Source organism: Eumetopias jubatus, unplaced genomic scaffold, assembly GCF_037043125.1.
Source record: "Eumetopias jubatus isolate StellerSeaLion01/CBP00866 unplaced genomic scaffold, mEumJub1_p1.0 scaffold_10, whole genome shotgun sequence".
NCBI lineage: Eukaryota > Metazoa > Chordata > Mammalia > Carnivora > Otariidae > Eumetopias > Eumetopias jubatus.
The window spans coordinates 33,749,171-33,760,374 of NW_028274816.1; the positions used below are offsets into that span (position 1 = coordinate 33,749,171).

Here is an 11,204-nt window from a genome sequence, read left to right on the forward strand (position 1 = left end):
TCTATAGCACCCACAGCCTCAAGACTAAGGGATATCTTCAGAAGACTTAAGACACAAAGCTGTAAGTCTAGACATTCTGTATCCTAATAATTACCATTCAAGAGTGAGGGCAAAATGATAGTTTTCAGACCTACAGAGATAGATGATTTAGTACCAATAAACCTTTGCTAAAAAGAACTACCAAAGTCCTTACTTAGGCAAGAAGGACTACAATGCAAGAAGCGATGGTGACCCATGAAATCAGTAAACTATTAGAAAATATCATGAACACTACATCAAAAACTAATGATATAATGTATGGTGATTAACATAACATAATAAAAACAAAACAAAAAACCAAATAACTGTAGGGGGCATCTGCGTGGCTCAGTCAGTTAAGTGTCTGCCTTCAGCTCCGGTCATGATCCCAGAGCCCCGCATCGTGCTCCCTGCTTGGCGGGAAGCCTGCTTCTCCCTCTGCCTTCTGCCCCTCCCCACCCTGCTTATGTGCTCTTTCTCTCTGCTCTCTAATAAAAAAAAAAAAAACGAACAACTGTGGACTTGGAAAAAGCTAAATTTTGTGTGAAAACTCTGACTCAAAAGAAAACCAGGAAATAACGATCCCAAAATTCTAAGAGGGAATGAGGGAGTCTTGATCAAGAAGGGTGCACAGGGCAGACAATCTTCTATTTCCTCTTTTGGCATCTCCACAGCTGTTTATAGTTATTAATTAAACCGTGTATATATTTCTACATACTTCTCTGAATACTCGTTATAGAATACAGAGTACCGAATTTATATATATATATAACATGGTATAAACGCACTGGGATTCAGAAAATGAGATAAAGGTCTGCAAGCATAGATGCATTAGTAGAAAACATGGATCTTGAACTTAACCTGAACCAAAGTCATTATAAATGAAAGCAACAGAAGTTGTTTTATTCTGGGTAGAGGGAAGGTGAAGAGAGATCATTTGTAGTACAGGTTTAAGACTTAAATGCAACTTCTGCTCTATTTCTTTTAAAGATTTTATTTGAGAGCGAGCACAAATGGGAGGGGCAGAGGGGGAGAGACTCTTTAGCAGACTCTGTGCTGAACACAGAGCCTGACGTGGGGCTCGAAATCACGACCTGAGCCGAAACCGAGTTGGATGCTTAACCGACTATGCCACTCAGGAGCCCCTCTGCTTTATTCTTAATAGGAAGAGAAGCTGGTCTCCTTGGGCAAACATGAAGTAGAGCCACTACTGACTCTCCCCAGTGCCTCACTGCATGTACTGAATAGTCACAGGGACCGTCCCTCTCACCTCCTCGCTCTGTGCAAGTCGGTCTGCTTTTTCTCCTCTGCGCCTTTGCAAGTGGCCAGAATACTCTCTGCCATTGCCCTCCCCACTCTCCAAAGTCAGAGTTCTAGTTATCCTGGTGGATGTCCATGATGTTTTGTTAGGTTGTTAAGGTGGGGAAAAAAGGGTGCAGAGCAAGGTATGGTCTGAGTCCACTTTTTTGTAAAGATAAATGACAAGAGAAACCCATTCTTGAATACTGATGGCACATTTTTGTAGCGCTGGAGTCTCTCACTTGAACTACTCCATCAGTAATAGCAGCTAACAGACTGACCTCCGGAGTATCTTTTTCATAATGGTAGATGGCGGAGTAGGAGGGTCCTGAGCTCATCTCCTCCCGTGGACACATTGAGAAATCTACAGATAAGAAACCCACTCAGAAAATGCCCCGAAGAGTGTCAGAGCATATTGTCCCCAGCTAAAGACCTAAGAAAAAGCCACAGCAAGAAGGGTCCGAGGGGCAGAAACAAGGTTGGGACCCAACCCCCCAGTGCAGTGACCCACAAGCAGGAGGAATATCCCAGGTGAAGAGGTGCTCCCTGCAGAGCAACGGAATCCAGTCCCACATCAGGAACGCCGGGCCCTGGGGACCTGCCCTGGGAAGACAAGCCCCCAGTCTGGCTTTGAAGATCAATGCGGCTGAAGTGCCAGAGTCAGCAGGCAATAGGAAACCAAGACTCCACTCGTGCAGGGCCATGGTGCTGTATCGCTCCGTCTGAGACCCCGCATAGAGGCAGCTGTTTGAAAGCACCTGGGTGACACATGGAGTTACTAGTTTCAGGGCATGTGCTGGAGGGTCTGGGATCTGTAGGAGTTGTCTCTAGGAATGGAAGTGCGGGTAGATGCCATTTTTCTTGCCCTCCTTCAGCCTAGCTGGCAGGATGCTGGTAGCAGCCAATTCTGACATTCTCCATCTACTGTGCTAGCGCCATTCACCCCACCAGGCATTCTCCTGCAGACTTCCCCCAACCCCAGCAGGTGCCCCTGCCCTCAGCAAATACCACCCTGCCACAGGCAGTGGGCAGCTCTGGTCAAGACCAGAGCCCCTCCAAAGTGACTCCTGGGGAGGGGGAGGCAGGCCCAATCACCATAGGGGGGCATACACAACCATGGAGCTCCTGGTTCTTGTGACCAGGGGCCATCGCACTACTGGGCCCCACAGTACATCTCCATAAAGCTGCTGCTTTGAAGACCAGGAGACGTAGCTGACCTACCTAATACATAGATACAAACAGACAAAATGAGACAGAGGACTATGTTCCAAATGAAAGAACAAGATAAAACCTTAGAAAAAGAACTAAATGAAATGGAGATTAACAATCTACCTAGTCAAGCGTTTATTTTTATTTTTATTTTTAGTCAAGAGTTTAAAGTAATGGTCATAAAGATGGTCACCAGACTTGAACTCAAATTTTAGCAGAAATAGAAAATATAAAGAACCGATCAAAATTGAATACAATAACTTAAAACCACACTCAAAAGGAGGGTGAGGGATGTAGAGCAGATCAATGATCTGGAAGACAGGACAATGGAAAGCATCCAAGCTAAATAGCAAAAAGAATAAAAAATAATGAGGATAGGTTAAGGGACTTTTGGGAAACATCAAGTATACTAACTTTCACATTATAGGAGTCCCATAAAGAGAAGAGAACGGGGCAGAAAACTTAAGAAATAATAGCTGAAAACTTCCCTAAGGTGGAAGGAAACACATCCATGTTCAGGAAGCACAGAGAGTCCCAAATAAGATGAACCCAAGGAAATCCACATCAAGACACATAATAATTAAAATGTTGAAGGTTAAAGATAGAAAATCTTAAAATCAAGAGAAAAGAAAATAGTTACATACAAGGGAAACACCATATGGCATCAGCTGATTTTTTTCAGCAGAAACTTTGCAGACCAAAGGGAGTGGTATCATATATTCAAAGTGCTAAAAGGAAAAAACAAACAAACAATCCTAAAACCAAGAATACTCTACGTGGCAAGTTATTCAGAATTGAAGGAGAGAGTGAGTTTCCTAGACAAAAGGTAAAGGAGTTTATCACCACTAAACCAGCCTCACAAGAAATGGTAAAGAGACTTATTTCAGTAGAAAAGCCCATAACTAGAAGAAAATTATGAAAGGAAAAAATTTCAGTGGTAAAAGCAAACATAAAGGTAGTAGATCACTTATAAAGCTAGTACAAAGTTTAAAAGACAAAAGTAGTAAAATCAGTTCTGTAGACAGAAATTAGTTAAGGGACACAAAATAAAAAGATGTAAATTGTGATGCCATATACATAAAATGTGAAGCAAGGGAGTAAAAATGTAGTGCTTTTAGGCTGTTCAAACTTCGGTTTGAACTTAAGAGATCAACTTAGTAGAGACTGCTAATATACACAGGATATATGTGATCCTTGTGGTAATCACAAACCAAAAACCTATAATAGTTACACAAAAAGATAGAAAGCAATCCAAGCATAACACTAAAGAAAGTCATCAAATCCTGAAAAAAGAAAAAGAAAAGAACACAGAACTACAAAAACAATCAGAAAACAATGAACAAAATGGCAATAAGTATATGCCTATAAGTAATTACTTGAAATGTCAGTGGACTAAATGTTCTATCTCTATGCTGCCGTCTATGTGCTTCCTCCAAGAAACTCAATTCGGATGTAAAAACACTGAAAGTGAGGGATGGGTACAGAAATACTCCATGCAAATGGAAGTGAAAAAAAAAAAAAGAGTTGCAATAGCAATACTTATGTCTAAAAAAGAAAAAAAAATACTTAAAAAAAAGCGTAACAAGAGACAAGGCCATTACATAATGATAAAGGGATCAATCCAGCAAGAGGCTATAGCAATTGTAAATATCTATGCACCCAACGTAGGAGCATCTAAAGGGAGAAATGGACAATAAAATAATCGGAGGGGACTTTAACATGTCACTTAAATCAATGAATAGATTATCCAGACATAAAATCAGGAAGGAAACAGTGGTTCTGAGGAACACTTTAGACCAGATGAACTTAACAGGTATATACAGAACATTCCATCCCAAACCAGCAGAATACACATTCTTTTCAGGGGCACGTGGAACAATCTCCAGGATAGGTTACATTTTAGGCCACAAAACAAGTGTCATTAAATTTAAGAAGACTGAAATCATATGCAACATTTTTCCAACCACAACGGTCTGAAACTAGAGACCAATTATGAAAAATACTTGGGAAAAAACAAGGAAACTAAACAGGATACTAAACGACCAGTGGGTCAACAAAGATATCAAAGAGGAAATCAGAAAACACCTGAGAAAAATGAAAACGGAAACAACAGTTCGAAATCTCTGGGATGCAGCAAGAGCAGTTCTAAGGGCGAAGCTACTGGAAATATTATAGACTTAACCCAAGAAAAAAACAAATCTCAAACAATCTCTACTTTTACTTAAAGGAACTAGAATAAGAACAAAAAACAAAGCCCAAAGTTAGTAGAAAGAAGGAAATAATAAAGATCAGAATGGAAATGGAGACTACAAAAAAAAAAAAAAAAAAACCACCACCACTGGAAGGAAGGGCTGTTTCTTTGAAAAGATAAAATTGATAAACCTTTAGCCAGACTCATCGGACCCAAAATTAAAGGGGACTTCATGCAGGAAAAGTTACAAGTGACACCACAGAAATATAAAGGATTATAAAATACTACCAAAAATTATACACCAAGTTGGACTACGTAGAAGAAATGGATAAATTCCTAGAAACATACAGTCTTCTAAGATCGAATGAAGAACAGAAAATAGACTAGTAAGCAAATCAAATCAACGATCAAAAAACTCACAACAAAAAAGCTCAGGACCAGATGGCTTCACAGGTGAATTCTACCAAGCATTTTTTTTTTTTAAAGATTTTATTTATTTGAGAGAGAAAGGGCATGAGCAGGGGGAGCGGCGTCCCAGCCGAGCAGGGAGCCCCATGTGGGACTTGATCCCAGGACCCTGAGACCATGACCTGAGCCGTAGGCAGATGCTTAACCCACTGAGCCACCCGGGTGCCCTTTACCAAGCATTTAAAGAGTTAGTAACCTATCCTTCTCAAACTATTCCAAAAAGCTGAAGAGGAAGGAATGCTTCAAATTTCATTCTGAGGCCAGCATTATCCAGATGCCAAAACCAGACAGACACACATATACACATGAAAATTACACACCAATATGCCTGATAAACATAGATGCAAAAATCCTCAACAACATATTAGCAAAGTGAATTCAACAATACATTAAAAGCACCATTCACCACCATGAAGGGGGATTTATTTCAGGGGTGCAAGAATGGGTCATTATCCACAAATCAAAGTATTTATCACATTAAATAAAGGATAAAAATCATCTCAATAGATGCGGGAAAAACATTTGTCAAAATTCAACATCCATTTATTATAAAATCTCTCAAAGTGGGGGTAGAGGGAACATACCTCAAAATAATAAAGGCCATATATGACAAACCCAGAGCAAACATCATACTCAACAGTGAAAAGCTAAAAGCTTTTCTTCTAAGATCAAGAACAGGACAAGGGTGTACACTCTAATTCAACATACTATTGGAAGTCCTAGCCACAGCAATAAGACAATAAAAGGAATCCAGATTGGTAAGGAAGAAGTAAAACTTAGCAGATGACATGACACTATATATGGAAAATCCTAAAAACCACCAAAAAAAAGCCATTATAAGTGAATTAAGTTGCAGGATACAAAATTAACATACAGAAGTCTGTCGTGTTTCTGTACACCAATAACAAGTTAACCGAAAGAGAAATTTAAAAAAATCCCATCCACAATTGCATCATAAAGGAAAAAGTACCTAGAAATAAATTTCACCAAGGAGGTGAAAGACCTGTACCCTGAAAACTTTAAAACACTGATGAAAGAAACTGAAGATGATGCGATTAGATGAAAAGTTATACCATGCTCATGGACTGGAAGAATGTTGTTAAAATGTCCATATTACCCAAGGTAATCTACAGATTCAATGCAATCCTTATCAAAATACCAACAGCATTTTTCACAAAAATAGAATAATCTTCAAACTTGTATGGAATCACAAAAGAACAGCCAAAGCAGTCTTGAGAAAGAACAAGGCTGGAGGTATCACACTTCCAGATTTCAAGATAAACTACAAACTACAGTAATCAAAACAGTGTGGTACTAGCACAAAAACAGACACATAGATCAATGGAACAGAATGGAGAGTGCAGAAATAAGCCACACTTACATGGTCAATGACAAAGTAGGCAATAATATACAATGGGAAAAGACAGACTCTTCAATAAATGCTGTTGGGGAAACTGGACAGCTTCCTGGAAAAGAATGAAATTGCACTACTTCCATACACCATACACAAAAATAAACTCAAAATGAATTAAAGACCTAAATGTAAAGACCCGAAACCACAGAACTCCTAAAAGAAAATACAGGTAGTAAACTCTTTGGACATCGGCCTTAACAATACTTTTCTGGATCTGTCTCCTCAGGCAAGGAAAACAAAAGCAAAAATAAACAAGTGGGCCTACTACATCAAACTAAAAAGCTTTTTTCACAGCAAAGGAAATCATCAACAAAATGAAAAGGCAACCTACTGAATTCATACAACCCAACACCAAAAAACAAACAAACCAATCTGATTAAAAAATGGGCAGAGGATCTGGACATTCTTCCAAAGAAGACATACAGAGATGGCCAACAGACACATGAAAAGATGCTCAATATTACTGATCATCAGGGAATGCAAATCAAAACCACAATGAGAAATCAACCTCACACCTGTCAGAAGGACTAGTATTGAAAAGCAAAAAGAGCACATGTTGGCAAGGGTGTGGAGAGAAAGACAACCTCAGCGTTGGTAGGAATGGAAATTCGTGCGGCCATTGTGGAAAGAGTATGGAGGGTCCTTCAAAAAATTAAAACTAGAACTACCATACAGTCCAGTAATTCCACTTCTGGCTATTCACCCAAAGAAAAAGAAAACACTAATTCAAAAAGATATATGCACCCCTATGTTTATTGTAGCATTATACACAACAGCCAAGATAGGGAAGCAACCTAAGTGTCTACTGATAGATGAATGGGTAAAGAAAATGTGGTACATATACAATGGACTATTACTCAGCCATCAATAAAGATTGAAATCCTGCCATCTGCAGCCACATGGATGGGCCTAGAAGGTATTATGTTACATGAAATAAGAGAAGGACCAATACTATAGGATTTCACTTAGATGTAGAATTTAAAAACCAAAACAAATTAACAAAACAGAAATAGACTCATACAGAGAGAGAGTTGGAGTGGGAGGATTAGCAAAACAGCTGAAGGGGATTGAGAGGTACACACTTCCAGTTCTAAGTCATGGGAATGAAAAGTACAGCAGAGGGAATGTAGTCAATATTGAAATAACTTCGTATGGTGACAGATGGTAACAACACTTATGGTGGTTAGCTTTCATAACGTCTGTAATTGCCAAATCACTATGTTGTACAACTGAAACCAATATTGTAGGTCAACTATACTTCAATTAAAAATTTAAATTATAAAAAATCAGTAGAGTAAAACATCCTCTTTCTCCCATGCTGAAATCTCAACTCCTTACTGTGATAATTTTTTTTTTCTTAACATAATGGAGGGAATATTTTGGGTAGGACAACTGCAGTGTTTAATGGTAGAGCTTGCTTCAGTCATGGCTGGATCCAGGTGCTCATTCCAGTGGCTCTATTTCCCTCTCTCTTAACTTCATTCCCAACTTTCTCTACATGATAGCAAAGGGACCACTATCAACTAGAAACATTCACTGCTCTTTCAACTGATCTCCAAGAAAAGAAACTTTTTTTTTTTTTTTTCCCTAATAAGAGCACCAACCAAACTCCCATGGAATTGGCCTGGCTTGGTTTGTGCTCACAGGTGGTGGGCAGGGGGAGTAAGACATCATTACTAGCCAGAACACAGTTGCATACCACCTCTGGGGGGCATAACCTATGTTAGTTTGGTTTGGGAGGGATGGTGTAACAGCTTTGCGATATAATTCATACACCATATAAATCACCCATTTAAGATGTGCTATTCGGTGGTTTTTAGTATATTCAGAGTTGTGCATCCATCACCATGATCAATTTTAGAACATTTTCATCACCCCAAAAACAAACACTTGCTCTTTAGCTATGTCTACCCCCAGCCCAGGCAACCACTACTTTTCTGTCTGTACAAATTTACCTGTTCTGGACATTTCATAGAAATGCAATCAACGTGTGTGGTCTTTTGGAACTGGTTCTTTAACTTAAATAATGTTTGCAAGGCTCATCCATGTTGTAATGTGCGATCTTGCGTTTAAGGTCGTCAAAGATCGGCCGGCCCCTGCTTCCCTTTCTGTCCTATTAGGCTGCTCTCCCCCTTCCCTGTTGTGTCCTACTTTAAGCACAAAGCTACTTAGACCCTTTGCATTCGGGTAAGGACCAGAAGGGGACAGAGAATGAAAACCCAGATTTAGGCCCTAGGATCAGTGGGCAATGCGGTTATTGCAGTGTTTCACAAAAAAGCCACCCTTTATTGGGGGGACAGGGGTTTTTCAAACTGCTTGCTTCCAATGGAATAAATATTTGTGAGTTTTATCTTCGGTTAAAATGGGCCCTGCCTTTTTTTGGGGGGGGATAATCCCAGTTTTGAAACTTCTGCCCCCTGCTCCGCTCACTCACTCTGTGAAGATACAGAGCCCCACACGGTCCCCATGTGGCTGTTCTCTCCCCTCCAGGAAAGCGAAGAGGAACTTTACTCCTCCTGCCGCCAGCTCAGAAGGCGGCAGGAAGAACTGAACAATCAGCTCTTTCTGTACGACACACACCAGAACTTGCGCAATGCCAACCGGGACGCCCTCATTAAAGAGTTCAACGTCAATGAGAACCAGCTCCAGCTGTACCAGGAGAAGTGCAACCGGAGGTAGGCTGGCCCCTCCCCCAACTGCAGATGCCCAGGTCTTGCTCCTCCAAGCAGTGATGTGGGGCACTTGAAGCCTGGCCCCCATCTTTAGAAATTCCTTGACTGATCCCTCAATGCTAAGGCTCTTTGCTCTATAAATAAACTTAGAGTAATTTTTCTTAAGTATCGGCACCTTCCCTAAGCCGAACTGTCACCACTAGGAGGACACTTTGATGTAAAAGTGAAACTAAACTGTGACCTCTACCTTCCAAAGAGCCTTGTCACGTTCCTGCGGTCCAGTGGTTCTGGATTGGGGCAGAACCCACCCCCTGGCCCCCAAGGGAGGCTTCTGGTTGTGCTACGGAAGTAATGTGGGGAGGGGGGTGGGCAGCCAGGTCCGCCCAGGGCCCTGCAGTGTGCCAGACAGCCCTGCTCAACAGAACTAGCCTGAACCGCCCAAACAGACTCAGCGGGAAACAGTGTAGACTCTACCCACATGCTCATTTCGTCCGAACCATAGCCTACAGGGTAGCAGGGAGCCCAGTGCAATGCCCAGTGAGGACACGGAGATTCAGAGAGGCTACGTGTCTTGCCAGGAGCCCACCTCCCTCACCGTCAGCCCTCTTCCAGCCAGCCACAGAGGTCCTGCAGCTGTTGGGCACACGGCCCGGGTCTGAGCCTAATGCCTGATGCTGAAATCTGTTTTATTGCAGGTTGAGAGAGAAGAGAGTCAGCAACAGCAGGTTTTACTCCTAGGAGACGGGGTACATGACTGAGGGGGTCACGTGTGCATTTGTCCTCTCTTCAGGCCCTGGGAATATGCTCATCTGTGGGGTCATCCTCTCCTCCAGCCTGGCCCCCAAGAGGACATTTCTGGAGATCCCATTGGCAGGAGTTGAGGTTATTTCCTGCTCATTTTTTCATCTCGGACAATTTCTTAACTTATATTTTCTATAGAGGATCGTGGAAACTGTGTTCCTCGTTTTTGGCCTCTCATGTTCCAAACCCCCTTGAATAAAAGCCGTGAAAATCCCGCTCAGTCCCCCCTCCCGTGCACGACCCATACAATGACCAGCATCCCTTTTCCACCTCTAGAGACCCAGGTAGTTGACTTCCACGGGGGGAGGCGGCCAATATGTAAGGAACGGATTCATTAGATTCTGCAAAGGAGGTTAACTAAAAGGCAAACGATTCCTCAGTTAAGGCCACCGGCTTTCACCAGGGCCCCCGGAGGAGCCCTGCCCCCGGCTGCCGTCCCTGCCGGCCTCCCCTGGCCCGGGTCAGCGGGCTCAGCTCCAAGCATGCTCCCGCTGGCTGACCGCACCTCAAAGGGGGGGTGGATTCCCCCCTCAAAGGGGGATTGAATCTTCAGGAGGACAGCTTCAGTCCATGGTGGAGGCTTGCTCTGTGACCGCAGTTATGGGGGGGGGTGGGGACCCCTTTGAATTAGAAAGTCTGTCAGAGAGACCAGAAACTCACTGAAGGCTCAGCCAGCCTCTTAACCCCTGGCTCTGCTCACTCAGGAGCTGGCTGCGAGCCCGTGGAGAGGCCCCGAGTCCACAGCTCTCCACAGACAAGAGGTCGTCTACTGATTTGAAAAAGTGACGACAGTTAGCCCTCCGGGTCATCCCATTTTTCTGGACCACCAAGCTAAGCCTTAGCACAAAAAAACCCCATCTGCAGCCATCCCGGAAGGGGCTGACCCACCTAGGACAGAGGGTATTCCTCTCCAGCTCGATGCGGATACGACCGAGTGATGGGTACAGGGTGAGGGTTTAATAAGGTTTCTCAAAGACAAGGATAGTGTGGGGGTGGAGGGCAGGGCTCTGTAAAGTCACAACTTGCCCAGAGGGAATGGAGAATTGACTTGGTGGGGGAGGGGAGGTAATTGTGAGAAAACACATTGTATCAGGATGACCAACTAGCAAGAAGCCTGGTGGGTTGACTGCTT

At 42.5% G+C, this 11,204-nt stretch overlaps 1 protein-coding gene across 1 annotated transcript in view; it reads left to right on the forward strand.

Annotated features, from left to right (window-relative positions):
- The window catches only part of PLCG2 (phospholipase C gamma 2), a 139,637-nt gene extending 129,350 nt beyond the window's left edge, over positions 1 to 10,287 (forward strand). Inside the window, exons 32-33 of the mRNA XM_028095500.2 lie at positions 9,090 to 9,274; positions 9,967 to 10,287. Coding sequence (XP_027951301.1) covers positions 9,090 to 9,274; positions 9,967 to 10,009 — 228 coding nt within the window. The 3' untranslated portion in view covers positions 10,010 to 10,287. The remainder of the gene's footprint in view (positions 1 to 9,089; positions 9,275 to 9,966) is intronic.
- The last annotated feature ends 917 nt before the right edge of the window (positions 10,288 to 11,204 follow it).